The sequence below is a fragment of the Lagopus muta genome, chromosome 7, assembly GCF_023343835.1.
Source record: "Lagopus muta isolate bLagMut1 chromosome 7, bLagMut1 primary, whole genome shotgun sequence".
Lineage (NCBI taxonomy): Eukaryota > Metazoa > Chordata > Aves > Galliformes > Phasianidae > Lagopus > Lagopus muta.
In genome coordinates this window covers 7,784,640-7,799,339 of record NC_064439.1, presented here as the reverse complement: position 1 = coordinate 7,799,339, position 14,700 = coordinate 7,784,640, and the positions used below count along the sequence as shown (strand labels likewise).

Below are 14,700 nucleotides of genomic sequence, written 5' to 3'. Positions count from 1 at the left end.
TGACAGAGACAGTGACTTATCCTGGATGGCAAACTGGGGGCTATCTGGAAGGGAGCTTGCCTTGAGCTGCAGCTGATACGATTTGTGTGGGTCAAACACCACCACACTGCAGCTCCACAGGAAGCATTTTCCAGCTGGTCCATCTGTGCTTCTTTGTGCAATATCCTCTCTGCTTCCTGCTCCTCCGGAGTACAGTGCTTAATGTGCTTTTGGAGAGATTCTTTGAAATCCTGCTTAAGTTTTGGTCTGCTGTGTGTTATTGATTGTGAATAATACTTCTTTGAGAACTTTTTCTGGTTTGCCTTCAATTTTAAAAAAGGAAAGCAGTCTATCAGAATCACCCAGTCCTCTGCAATCACTCCACTGATTGCTTTTCCCTTTCTCAGAAGTCTCCTACTTTGTCTTAATGATGCACCTTTGCCTGCCTTTGTAACATCAGATCACTTATGGGGTGGTTTCATGAAAAGCTTTTTGCACGGTGAAAGTCAGTCTTGCTTATAAGCTTCTGTGAGCTCTGCTTTTATTTTAAAGAACTTCATTTCATTCTGCCTATTAACGAGGTGCAAGAGAATCATTACTGGGCTACTCTGCTGGTGGAATTAAAACAAGGGAGCTGTAAAGGAAAAATGCTGTGAGATTTTCTACATCTCCACCTTTTGACAGAGCGTAAGTCTTCTCAAACAGAGGTGACCTGAAACACTAGGGGGACAGGAGGACTGCAAAGGCAAACAGAGCCCAAAGGAGCTGTTTTCAGGGGAGGTCAGGCAGCCCATGCAGGCACTTTTGGATGTGGTATGTCTATAAACTATTTTGTGGCAATCTCCTGGTTCCATTGACATCGTTGTCAAAACCCACAGCTTTGTGTAAAGGTGGAATTGCACCCTGATTTATAATTAAATTTATTCAGCACAATTTCACGATTAAATAAATAATCCAATTTAAATGCCATAAAGTTTATCTACGCCTGGTGCTGTAGAAAATTCTCCTTTGCTGTCTCCTTGTCTTTATATGGCCATCATAATCATTATATGGAAATGGCTTCTTTACAAAAACACAAACAAAACTTTTTACAGCTGTAATTGTTTCAGAGAATTTGTATATCTAAGCAAAGGTATGAAAGAAGGTGAGTTTGGCTTTTACACTCAGCAGAGAACTTGAAGGTACATAAATAAAAGCAGCAAAATCTTCCAAAATCACAGAATCACAGAATTGTAGGGGTTGGAAGGGACCTCCATAGATCATTGAGTCCAACCCCCCTGCCAAAGCAGGGTATCCCTAGGTATCTTTGGTGAACTTGTACCGATTCTTTTTCATCAAAAAGGCTTGAAATCCCTGGCTTGAAAATCATCTGATGAGGAGTTACAGGCATTTTATAGAAGACTATGTGTATTTCCCATCGCACTTTGAGTAATTAATCCTGTTTTTTAGCTACAATGAAAGCAATATTGCTATTGGCCTGTGTTGGAGAGAGGTCTCCAAAGTTTTGGGGTAGAATTCATTCACGCACTGAAGCCCATAATGGAACACAGGACCATTTACCATGACCTTCCCTATTTAGATTATTGAATGTCACGGAGTTACCAAAGAGTTACAGTGAAAAGAAAAAAAGAATAAAAAATAAAATCCACGAGTTATGTGCCCTAAGTCAACAGTCCCAGCACTTCAGACAGCTGACAAAAAGTCAACTACATTACCCTTGGAGATTTGCTCATGCCCATTTTTAGTATCTTCTGTTATTTCACTGTTTTTCTCTCCCCCAGTCAAGTGTGAAGTCTGTCTCTATTCTAGGAAGATCTAGGAAGGTAAACTTGAAGTAAAAGGTAAAGTCACCGTACGGTTTTTAAATGATGTGCCTGGAGTACTGTGAAGTAGTATTTTAAGGAATGATGCAAACATCTATATTCTTTGATTTAGGTATGTTTGGGCTAATTCTCAGTTGGTCTGGCCAATGGAACACGCTGATGTCTTCTTCAGGTTGGGCTGAATCATGCTCAAGGTCCATTGACAATGCCCACACTGCTGGCAGAACCTGCTGACTACAGCACTGAATTGCATCCTTGGCCCATATGTATATTGAAATATATCAACCAAGGACTCTTCCTTCTGAGCTGAGTCACACTTCTGGTCTCCTTCAGAGGCTGCCGAATGTGTGATTCATCTTCTTCTTAAAGAGTTGACATTTTCACATTATTCTCATACTCCGACACCCATGGCATGAAAATTACTTTTCAATTTTTTAGACTAATGTGCCACAGAGTAAAAAGTAAATACAGAAAATGCAATTATTCCAGTAACCATATGCTCAGTCAAAACTGGATTTTAAGTCATTTTCTTGTTAGAAATATAGGTGAAAAAGCTCTGTATTTCTTCAGACTCTTAAAAAGCTTTTGAAGAACAATCTCAAAAGCATCCACAGATGCTAGAGTTATCTTCGTTCAGTAATGAAATGCTTGACTCAATTGGTTATAATAAACATACTTTTCTGACCTCAGATTAGGTATATGATGTTTGCAGTAATACAAACTAATTCCTTGGAATAGGCAGGTTAGAAATTGGCAATTCTTTTAACAGTTATTCAGGACAAAACACCATTATTAATGTTTGTACGTTTAATAGGTAAACGACTAAGAAGCATAGCAGTGTAAAGCACAAGTTCTTCTAATACACTGCTCTGGGTTTCAGGAGAATGGAGGATCCAGTTAATAGCAAGGAAAGGACTAAAATTCTTCTCAGATTTATAAAATAAAATAACTCTTTGAAATATATATTTTTTTTTAATTAACAAAAGATACAAAATACGGTCAATTTATTTTTCTCATGACTTGTCTTTGAAGATTTTGTTATCTATTTAAGCTAACACAGGTGGTGTAAACACAAAGAATACTTTGGCAGCATTTTCATTCTACACCTGAGTACAGCAAAAGATTACTTGGAATACTTGGAGCACAAAATCTATTTCCTCTGTAAAATCAATTTTAATCTGGATCAGACTGGAAGACAGACACTGGAACAGAGAAAAACACTGCTCTTGCTGTGAACTGATGTATGGCTGTTTCTATAGGTTCTTGAACCCTTTGAGCAAGCTGCTACAAAAATGGGATATACTTTAAATCCGAAAATACAAAGCAAGTTCTTTTTGTGACATGCTCCTCCCTGTCTGGCATTCACATATTCCATGAAAACAGTTCTTTGTTGTGGCTGAGATCGTATCAGCAGCATCTCTCTAAAGAACAGCTTAATCAAATCTGAGATCCCTTCATAAACTACCTGCTGGGGAAGTGTTACACATGACCTAGAGATTTACATGCTGAAAATCAACGGTATATAAATCTATAAGCAGGTGTTAAAAAAAATCTGAAAAAAAAGAAAAATTCCATTAATAAAAAATCTTTTGGGGTTTTAAATTTACTATATATATACATACCTATTGAATTTATAGGGATTTACTTTCATCTTAGTGTTATTTCATTTGAAGGATGGCAGCACCTATCACTATACAAAGCAGTAGTATGAGACAAAAGTGAGAGCATCAGAAGAATTATGTGAAATGAATGTGAGTTAAAACAGGATATTACACTCCACCACACAGTTTTTCCTCATTTTGGGATTCATGTAAGCCAGCAGTGTTTCAGCTGCCCTACAGACAATTTAATTCCATTTTTCACCTTTTTTACATTTCTGCTAACAGCTGCAGAGTAACAGATAATTTTGTCAGATTTAGCTTAAATGACTTGAAATCCTATCTACATGATTTTGATTGGAAATGGACATAGGCTCTTTTAATTAAATGCTGTTTTCAGCCGTAGACTTCTTTCCAGTCTAGAAGACCAGAAAACAACCACCACAGTGCTTCAAATAACTGTCAGTCTCAGAGCAGGATTTGAAGGACTACCTCTGAGGTTGCTCCACGAATGGGTGGATTACCATTAACATCAGCTTTTCGTCTCTTAAACCTCAGTAAATCTTAGGCTGAGAACTCTGTGCACACTAGAGAAGGTGACAGCTGAAGCACATGATGCCTTCTTATTACTGGGGAACTGTTTTATATAACACAAACCATGGCATCTTATCTTTCTTATTTCTGGAAATCAGTTTTTTCCCCTTGGTAGGACAAGAAAAAAAGAAAAAAAAAACTTGCCAAAAGTTTGACCAGAAAGAGAAGATCACCATTACCTGTCTGTGCAGCCAACCTTCACTTTCATCTTCGTGTTTCTAAAACAAAGCAAGATCATTAAAGAAACATTCCTGGCATGTATTACATGTTTCTTATCAGCGCAAAGCTGTAGTTGGACTGAATCTGAAAAGTTGTGCAGAAGAACAAAAATGCACAAGTCACATTATTCCCCAAAGAAACAGAATTTGTCAGTAACAAACAAAGGTTGAAACAAAGGTTTTAAGAAAAGACTCTGTACTATGCTCTGTGCATAGCATATCTAAAGCATAGAGACAGATACGCTCCACTGCATATCTATCTCTCTTCTCTGCTACAGATATTTCTACTACAGAAATATCCTTGTTGGTTTAAAAGATGGGATGAGGTAATAGTTATGCATACATTTACATTAGTATATCTACTGGAGGTATTAATTAACTACAAGTAACTACATAATTTATAATATATTAGTAACATTGTTTATATTCTCTGTCTGGCTAAATAAATATGCACCAGTGGACATGTCCCCAGGTGAGATGGCTGGAACACTTTCTCCTCAGGTGCAGGTGGCCAAGGACCTCCAGGCTCTTCTCCCTACCTTGGTGCAGACGCCCGTGGTCGCATCGCACAGCGTCAGGATGGAGAAGTTCTGGGCCCTGTTCAGCCAGTTCACTGCCACCTTGGTGCTGGTAGCCCACTTTACCATGGTGATGTAATAGTCCCTGAAAACACAGAGGTTTCTGGTTATTAAAATGGCGAATCTGGATGTTTCTGGGCCTCCTTATGTATGGATTTCAACCCCTGACAATGACATTTTTAGGGCTGTGCAGGTGTTTTATCTGCCACTTCTGAAAGTCATTTTCAAAGATCCACAGGCAGAGATAAAGAACTTTTCAAGCTATTTAGTCTTCCAAGAAGGACTGAAATGCCTAGAGCTACAAATTAATGCACCGAGGGAAAAGAAATTGCAAACATTTGCCACTCTCAAACCCATCATCACCAACAGTAGGGTTCTTTATGCTTATGAAGAGTTAACAATGTCCCTGATACACAACACCATATGTATTGAATCAGAAGAACAAGAGCAGGACGGACATGGTTTAGAAAGGTGCCAAAAAGGAGTCAGTAGAGATGTGAAACTTTACATCACCAAAAATATCATCCCATACTCTCTTGGCCATTCTCTGTGGTTGGACATATACAGGTTCTAGTAATATCCACAGTAAATCACCACTGTTGGCTGCACAGTCCTGTAAGCAATATCTTGCCCAAGAAAACATAGCAAAATTGAGCAATATGCAATATTGACCAATGCAATCCACTTAGGCTGGAGTGGGCTTTAAAATCCAGGGTCACAAATAAATATCCTGATGGTCACCTTCCAAGAGCTGCTCACAGATGTGCACTTCTGCACTACTCCATTTTCAGGGTAAAGCTCTTGCTGGGCTGACAAAGCTTTAGTATACCAATGGGCTGTGCAGACCAAAGACACCCTTAACAACTTCTCACAGCACACAGTCTATAAAAATTTATTAGTTCATTTGTTTGCTATAAAATATGTATAAGGAATTGTTGCTCCCTTTGGAATTAATGTGCTGTGTCACTGGAGAGTACTTTGCGTTCTGGCAAGCACTCCTGCATATACTGAAGATAAAGGGCAAAAGCAACAAAGACACGCTTCTCTAGCAAAATAACAAGTTGGGAATTGATTTTGTAGTTTTCTGAAACATTTAGTGCCTGAATTCGGCTGGGGATAAATAACAAAAGACCTCAGCAACAGCATCCACCACACTGGGAGGAAAGATACTTCCAGGTGAGAAAACAGCAGTCTGAAAATTCAGTGCTTGAAATAAAATCGTAATTTTACGCTCTATCAGCAAGAGAGCATAGGCCCTAAGAAGGAAAGAAAGGCATTGATGCAAAATTAAACTGTAAAACCACCTCTTCTTCCTCTTCACAATGAACTGAGCAGATTCAGTCACCCTGAAAAGGAAGGTGAATTCAGTACATGTCGTGGCTCAGCGTATTTTTTTTTTCATAAATCCAATTCAAAGTTAGAAACACATATATTAAATTTCTTTGTCATTGCTTGAACACAGGAGCCACAGTTCTTGCTCAGGAACTTTAAATTATTATTTTAAGTTATGTATATATCTTCTCTATCACCCTGGAGATGGCATGGAGACCCAATTTCTGTCTGTAGCCTCTGTGAAGCCTGCAGACACCCAGCAAGCAGACAACAGCACGTACTTGTAGAGTACTTGTTATTCTAGTCTCAGAGTCTTTAATTTACTTCTCCTTACATCTCTTCTGTAGGACAACTAAATTTTATGTCTCCCATTTTGTAGAGGAAAAGGAGACAATAAGGTGTGATTCATCTCAGCTAATTGTAAACATCTGCACTTTGAGAGCTGCCCTTGTTGGGCAGCCAATGGAGGGGAGTGGGGCATTTCTCAGGCTCTGTCTGACCCAGTCAGGATTTTATAGGAGCTGAGGGAAGGAGAATGTATTTCTTATGTCTTCTGCACTCAGGGGAGTGCTTCATCTGCCATCTGAGATGCCAGTGTGATTTGAGAAATACATTGGACTGCAGTCTGGTTCCCATCACCTGCTGATGTAGCAGTTCACTGTTGCGGGTCCAATGCCTTTCATCAAAATTAAAGTGCCATTTAGACATTAAGCAGTAAACCTTTTTTTTTTTTTTTCTGTTTTTCTGCAACTTTTTTTCCTTTCATTCACTTTCTTCTCACAGCAAAGCATGGAATTGCAGAAAATTTGGCAAAAAGACTTTGAAATGATATTCTATTGCTTCCAAATATGCTTCCTATCATCAACTTATTTTTTTTCCTGACAAACATTCCGATTCTGTGGAACATTTTTGATTTCCTTTAATTCTAAAGCAAAACAAATGGAGTATTATCTCCTCTTTATTTTCAATTGTATTAACTGTACCAAAACACTTTGCTCCAGATACAAAGAACACCCAGACTCGCTGCTTTGTCCATGTGTGAATACACTGTGCATGCTAAAATACTCCAGATCCTTATCCTTATCATCATCATTCTCCCCTGAATTTCTGATGCTCTTTTCTGTAACTGTCTGTACGGTGCACCCCTCATGTCTCTTCATGAAACATTATCACATTAATCACCTCATTCTGGAAAACATATGCATAATTAAAATGTATTCCTCTTTCTTCAGCAGCACTAATAATGTGCTCCGGGGATGGAAATCACCATGGTTTGGATGAAATTTAAAGCACTAATTGATCATGACATTTTGCATCATTTTACAATACTGATTGAAACCCAGTAAATTACAGCCACCCATAGCCACATAGCACTAATTTATTAGTGACGCGGAGCCTGCAGCCTTCAACTCATTACTGTAATTAAAACACTTCTGAGTATACCTATGAACAAAAAAATGACGTTGTCCAGGAGCAGCAATTCTGGTGCTGTGATTTGGGTACTGTGAGCTGGGAATGCAGCCTGCAGACCTGAAGCTGTTGGTTTGAAAGGCAAACACGGCAATGCCCATTTGATTTGTTTACAGGTCATACAACTGCTGTTGCATAATTGGATTTGAATTGAAGCCATTCAAAATGATTCAGTGAAAACCTGTTCTGAGGTTGACATTAATTTCCTAACAGGAAGAAAGGTAACTTCCTCCATAAGTGATTGCACTGGTTTAGCATCCTTTCATCAGATGACTACACAGCGTGTGCACAACAAGGCAGAGACCTTATGTACCTATCATTTATAGGACTAGAGGTAATGGCCTTAAATTGCACCAGGAGAGGTTTGAGTTGGATAATAGGAAAAATTTATTCTCAAGAGCAGCCAGGCATTGGCACAGGCTGCCCGGGGAGGTGGTGGAGTCACCATCCCTGGAGGTGCTCAAGAAACATGCAGATGTGGCACTGAGGAACGTGGTCAGTGGCCATGCTGGGGGTGGCTGATGATCTTAGTGGCCTTTTTCAAACTTAATGGCTCTATGATTCTATGATCATGCATAATGGGGGCACCTTTCCCTGCCTTCACAGTGGGCCTGCTCCATTAAATCTGTGCTATACCTATATGTCTGTTGGCACTGGGACTGCCCATCCAGCAGCCTAATTTAGCAATCAGTCAAGAAAGATGAAGTGTGATTGGGTGCTGTTACTTGAGTAAGTGATATGCTGGGAATGAAAACCTTGTTGCATCATGTCTGACATGCACAGAAAGCATCATGGTGCTGGGCAGAGGGGTCACTGCAGGTACCAGAAGTAGAAGCAGAATTCTTCTGCAGGATGTCATGCTGTAAAGCTATTTCAAGGGTGTACAGCAAAGCTGCTGAAATCCAGAAATGGCTCTAATCCCCAAGCTTTGCAAGGAAGTGTGCCAGGCATCGACTAAAGCTGCTTCTTTCCCAAAGGCAGGCTGGAACAACGTGATGCACCTTTCAAGTGCTCACAGACTACAGACGTAGCACCACTTTTGGCCATAGGCTGAAGTTCAAGCCAAATTTCCAGCTCTTGCTGAATGCAAACAGGTCAGAGCACTTGCTTAGATAGAAATGTGTGGCTAAGTGCTTGGCTGAACTGCAGGCCAACTTCTCAAATATACTTACCCTGAAAGCAGCAAAGAGTTTTACTTTCTATTTTTTTAATGAAGACGGGGCAATGTATTTGCAGAATGCCCTTCTGATTTCATTCCCATGCTTGACTCACAAAGCAGTGAACTCATGATTTCTGTATTCATGTTTGTGCTTCATGGTGTCCCATACAGTACACAGACAAGTGTCCCTATTCAATGCCAATGACTAGATGTGAAATGAAAATGTTGTTACGGATTTTGCAACATCCTGCTCAGTGCTCTAAAAATAAGCCTACTCTGAAGTTACACTGGGTCACAGTGATTTTGAGTAAAAAATGAACAGTGCTCAAGAAAAACATGGAAGAAGAAAAAATATATGAAAACTTTTAACTAGATTTACCCAAAGTGAAACTTGACAGTAGTGGCAGGAAAAGTTACTGTAAAATGACCTCAAAAAAGTCAGGGTCTGATATAAAGCCCTAACAGAATCAGATTGGGCATACCAGTACAAGGAAGCACATACCTCAGTCTCTGATCATCTGGGGGAATCATCTCTAGATCATGGGTAGGTCCATTCAGACCAATCACATGCAAAGAAATAGTTGGATTTTCCATTCCAGCCTGGATTTCAAAATAAAATGAAGTAAAAATAGAGTAATTACTACAACTTACACAACACAGAATGGTTTTGATTTATGATGTGCCCACGGACTGTAAAATGTGCTCTCCTGGTTAAGGTTATGGATGGGTACCGCAGTCATTCATGGGGAAGGCACAACTAATGTGGTTTATCACAGAGGTGTGGAAAGCTCATTAGGCAGAATCAAGGGGAAATTCTACATAGCACATCTCTATCTTTTGTAGAAGATGTTGTTTTACATGGTGACTAGAACTAATTTTTTCTTTTCTTTTTATAAGACAGACTATTGGGATAATGGTAAATGTTGTAATACATGGATTTATTCCTTCATTGTAGGAAACCTACTGAGTCAGCTACTTTCCATAAAACCTGCATATATGTATCTCTCCTATTTGATTATGGCTCAGTTAGGACCCATCTGTGAGTTCTGAGGAACTCAGTACACAAAGCAAGAAATGGCAAGAGACGACAGTGCTGCAGAGTACACGTCCTGGAAACTGCAGAGAAATCCAAACAACAAATTTTCCTTCTTGTTTCTTTTCTCAGAAGTGCCATGAACCCAAATGTTTTAAGGACTGCTGTAAGCTTTTAGATATTGTCAACTCCTATCTAGAACACAAGCACAATTGCAGGCACAAAGCAAGAACTGAAACATTTTATTTTCATTACATTAGGAATGAATAATACTTTGATCAGAAAACTGCAATTTTAATAATACAGCTAAAGAAAAATACAGACTTAATTCACTGGGGAGCAGCTGACTTTTCTTTAGATCTGTTTATTTTCATTGCTTATGAGTATGTCCAATCATACTGTCTCCTATCTGAGCCTACCAAGAAAAAATAAAAACAACATGAGTTTGCTGTTTGTTTGTTTGTTTTTAACAGAACAACAGAACTGCTTGTTTTATTTTCCCTTACCTTTGGATAATGGTATGTTTTAACAGTAGGGTAAAGACTGCCAGTGTATACTGGGATCTCCATGGCGGGGACTCTGGAAGCATTAATTGTTGCATATGCTAACCTGGTGCCATCAGGAGACCACCAATGAGCAATATGAGTCTTCAAGATCTCCTCTAATTAAAAAAAAAGAAAGGAAAAGAGGGAGAGAGGGAAAAAAAAAGACTATTAGATGTGAATTGCTAGTTAGCAATAAATGAAAACCATGTAGATACGAAAATCCCAGTCTAATCACAGCACAGGGAGAATGTCACAGGAATATCAATTAAAAATGCTCATTAAATTATGCTGTATACACAAATGAACACGATTGATTACAATTACTCAGAATATATCAGTTATTAAGCATAATTACGTTGCTCAAGAAATATCAACTTATTCATACTAGTACACACACTCATGATAGAATACAAAGCCTGACTGCTCCTGCCCTGTGTCTTGTGCTCACGTATATGAACATAAGCAATTTGACAGTAGCAAAAGCTGGGCTCCTTTGGGAATACTGCACTGATTTACTTCTCCATAAAGAGTTCACAAAGTCATGCTTGACTTATATCAGTGGATTCAAGCAGCCTTCGTACTTAGGTTAAAGCACATCACCTGAAATTTGAATCTTCCTAATCTCTGCTGCCAGCTGGGAATTAACAGAAATGGTGATTTTCTGTAAGTTAAGCAATATTGGAGTTTTGTAACACTTAGTGAGACACCAGGCTTAGAGGTTGCCATCTTGAATATTATCCCTGCTTCATTTTTAAAAACATTTTTGCAAAGCAATGTTTCATACGCAGCCAGGGTCAGACGTGTGGCTGTTAGTGACAAAATGCTTGGAGAGATGACGATGTAAGTATGTCAGAGCTCAAGTATGTAAGTGGAAAGCAAGACTGCAGATATGTACACAGATCAGGAGAACTCCTTGAGAGTAGCCCTGCGGAGAGGAGCTTAGAGGTCCTGGTCGATGCAAACCTTAACATGAGCCAGCAGTGCGAGCCTGGAGCCCAGAAGGCCAATGGTATCCTGGGCTGCATCAGAAAAGGGGTGGCAGTAGGGAGAGGGAAGGGATTGCTCTCCTCTGCTCTGATAAGGCACCAGCTGGAATAGTGCACCCAGGCCTGGGGTTCCCAGCACTGGAAAGATGTTAGGAGTTGGCACAGGCTGCCCAGAGGGGTTTCAGATGCCCCAACCTTGGAGGTGTCCAAGGCCAGATTAGATGGGGCCCTGGACAACCTGAGCTAGTATTTCATCCAGTGGCTGGCAACACCCACCCGTGGCAGGGTGATGGTCCTCGAGATCCCTTCCAACCCAAGCCATTCTATGATTCTATGATGAATGGATGATTGCAATCCGAAGAAATTATTTTGAAGTCTGGCAGAACCTAATTCTCATTAAACATCAATTCAAAGACCTTTTAATTGCTAATACTTTCTCTTATCATTTAATATGCTTCATTGCAAAGATGACTTCAACTTAGATAGCCAGAAAAGCTATAAATTCACTCTGCCCAAAGTGTCTTCAACTACCAACAAGTGGAAGACACTAACTTGGCTTTCTAAACCTACCATTTTGCAAAAGGCAATATCGTAATTCATTTTCATTTAAAGGCTTAATATCATAAAAGTCATTCCTGTTCAAACTGGAACAGAAGGGCTTGCATACGCTGTACAGATTGATGGGCAGGAAGACAGATGCCATTACTTTAATGTGAGAATGAAGACTTAAACAGGCTTCAGAGTGTTTCTGAACTTTCACCACTGATACTCAACTACTGAGATCAAGCAGCTCCACCCGCTGTTGTTATTGTGGTCGTTCAAAAAATGAATGAGAATCTTTAGAGTTTGGACCCACCATGTTAGTATAACACTCTGTGATGACTCTTTGTTTCAACCAAAATGCCCACTTGGTCTGAAGAGTAGGAATTCACCAGATAGTGTATTTCAAAGGAAAAAATCTTGCATCTATCCTTGGAGAACAGATGGGCCATGAGACATGTCAGAGATCAAACGGAGTAACCTTTGTTACTCCAGACTTGGATTTGTCTTGAGAAAGTGCTCAAGATAACACTAGGAAAAGTGCAAGGGAAAATCACTCTCAAGAGCTATGCTTCTACAAGTAACAAACTACTTAATCAGTACATAATGGGAATATCTATGAGAAGCTTCAGGAAGATGTCTTGAAAGTTGCAAATATCACATGGGAAAGTGTATCTCTGGCAGATTTCTTTTGCTGCATTGTCCCGCCTATTATTTAAAAGATGCTGCTCTTGACTTTTTATTGCTACATCATTAAAGACATAATTAAAAGTATAAATGAAGAGGAAAAATGGATGGCAGATGAATCTTTGGCATTTTAACATTAATTAACAAACTTTTTCTCAGGGACCTCAGACTTAAGGAAGCAGTTCTACTGAAGGCCACATGCCAAAAAAGGTTTCAGTGCCAAAAAAAGATTTTGTGTTCCTTTGTTAATCAGATTTAATGGCGTGTGTGAACCTTTGCCTTGATAGAAAGTCGGGACCCTGCCATTATTAGAGAGATCAGTTAGTTTTAGCAAACCAGAGAGCGTTCTATTGAAATACAAAATGTACTTCTGCCAGAAAGTTTCAGCTGAAAGCAGACTAATTTGCAGTAGTTTGCAGACTACATATTTTTGAGGACGCTTAATTCTTTGCACTTGTATTTACCACACAGTCTGAAAATCAGCTGCATATAGTACATCTCCTAGTTAAAAATTTATAGTAATAATTGGTCAAAACCGGCTCTCTTCCTCAAGGCTTGCATCACTAGTTGCTATACGATGCAGGCATGCTGTGAGTGAGGGGTGGAGATTCCTCAGTCAGTTGCCAGTTCCTCTGTGCTACACAGCTGTGCATGTCCAGGTTCATACACAGCACCTGAAGCAAGTCAATGCTTACTCCATGTTACCTCATTCATCCTCAAACCATTCAGAGACAGCTGGCCTGTAAGTGGTGAATCCTTGGACACCACATACTAGTCAGCTTGTGATCTAGAGAAATGCAGAAACACAATCAAACAGTTCAACTTGAGGAATGTCTGGCTGCAGCTGAAGAAGGTGGCAGTCCAAATGGGTTAAAAGTTGCAGCACATACCTTTGGTATTGAAATTTGAAGAGCATCTAGAGAGGATTGGGCTGTTCATGTCAGGGATGGCATCCCTATAGAAGAACATGTTCCCTGATAGATGCTTTCTTGCTCATCTTCAGAATGAGCAAGAGGAACAGTCCATTGCTACGTTTCTTGGCTGGCAAGTAGCAACTCTATGATCATTGTGGTCCTTTTCAACCCAAGACATTCTATGATTCGATGATTCTATGATTTAGGTTCACATGATATCTATCCCTCTGTACTCAGCTCTGGTGAGGCCACAACTCAAGAACTGTCTGAAGTTTCAGTTTTGGGCCTCTCACTACAAGAAGACACAGAGACTCTGAAGTGTGTCCAGAGAAGGGCAGCGAAGTTGTGAGGAGTCTGGAACATAAGTCTGATGGGGAGAGGCTGAGGGAACTGGGATTGATTAGTCTGGAGAAGAGGACGTTCAGGGAAGACCTTACTGCTCTCTACAGCTCCCTAAAAGGAGACTGTGGTGAGGTGGGGGTTGGCATCTTCTCCTGCATAACTAGTGATAGGACTAGAGGGAATGACCTCAAGTTGCACCAGGGGAGATTCAGATTGGATAGTAGGAAAAGTTTCATCTCTGAATGAGTGGTCAGGCATTGGAATAGGCTGCCCAGGGAGGTGGTGGAGTCACCAACCCTGGAGGTGTTCAAGGAACGTTTGGATGCTGTGTTGATGGATATGATTTAGTGAGAACTATTGGCGATCAGTGGATGGTTGGTCTGGGTGACCTTGGGGGTCTTTTCCAACCTTGGAGATTCTATGATTCTAACTAGCCCAGAAAGTGTATAAAAGGGAAGGAAGCATCTGCCTGCTTGAAGATTTGAAGTTATGTCAACAGTTCTTGTTAAGACCAATGAAACTGGAGACTTGTATGTTGTTTCAGGTAATACATTTCTCAAAGAAGGGCCTTGAGCATCAGGGCTTTATCTCTGGAACCTCAGTGGTAACCAGCAGATTCTGGATAAAACCTGTTTTGTGAACAACATTTGGAAATCCAAATAGGTGGTTATACTGTTATATAACATAATCTGCCACTGAGATATTGATACAGATATTTACATAACAAATCTGCTTCTCAGGCTTGTATAGAGTTCTCAGTTAGATGAGCTCTTTGTTACTAAGTGCACATCAATGCTATTGTCACAGGGGCCAATAAATGTACTTTTTCAAGCATTTCTAAAAATCTATTTCCACATTCTCTGTCAGTCCTGAGTCATACTATTGATTAATGCCATTCTGTT

At 39.8% G+C, this 14,700-nt stretch overlaps 1 protein-coding gene across 9 annotated transcripts in view; it reads right to left on the bottom strand.

The window, feature by feature from the left end:
- Positions 1 to 14,700, bottom strand: part of DPP6 (dipeptidyl peptidase like 6) — a 489,696-nt gene that overhangs the window by 39,717 nt on the left and 435,279 nt on the right. For 8 of the 9 annotated variants that reach the window (XM_048951963.1, XM_048951964.1, XM_048951960.1 and 5 more), the window contains 4 exons: positions 10,291 to 10,445; positions 9,254 to 9,351; positions 4,752 to 4,875; positions 4,174 to 4,212 (listed from right to left, as the gene is read on the bottom strand). In XM_048951963.1, the coding sequence (XP_048807920.1) occupies positions 4,174 to 4,212; positions 4,752 to 4,875; positions 9,254 to 9,351; positions 10,291 to 10,445 (416 nt within the window). Of the gene's footprint in view, positions 1 to 4,173; positions 4,213 to 4,751; positions 4,876 to 9,253; positions 9,352 to 10,009; positions 10,200 to 10,290; positions 10,446 to 14,700 lie in introns of those variants that run through there. The other variant, XM_048951965.1, reaches the window with a different exon arrangement.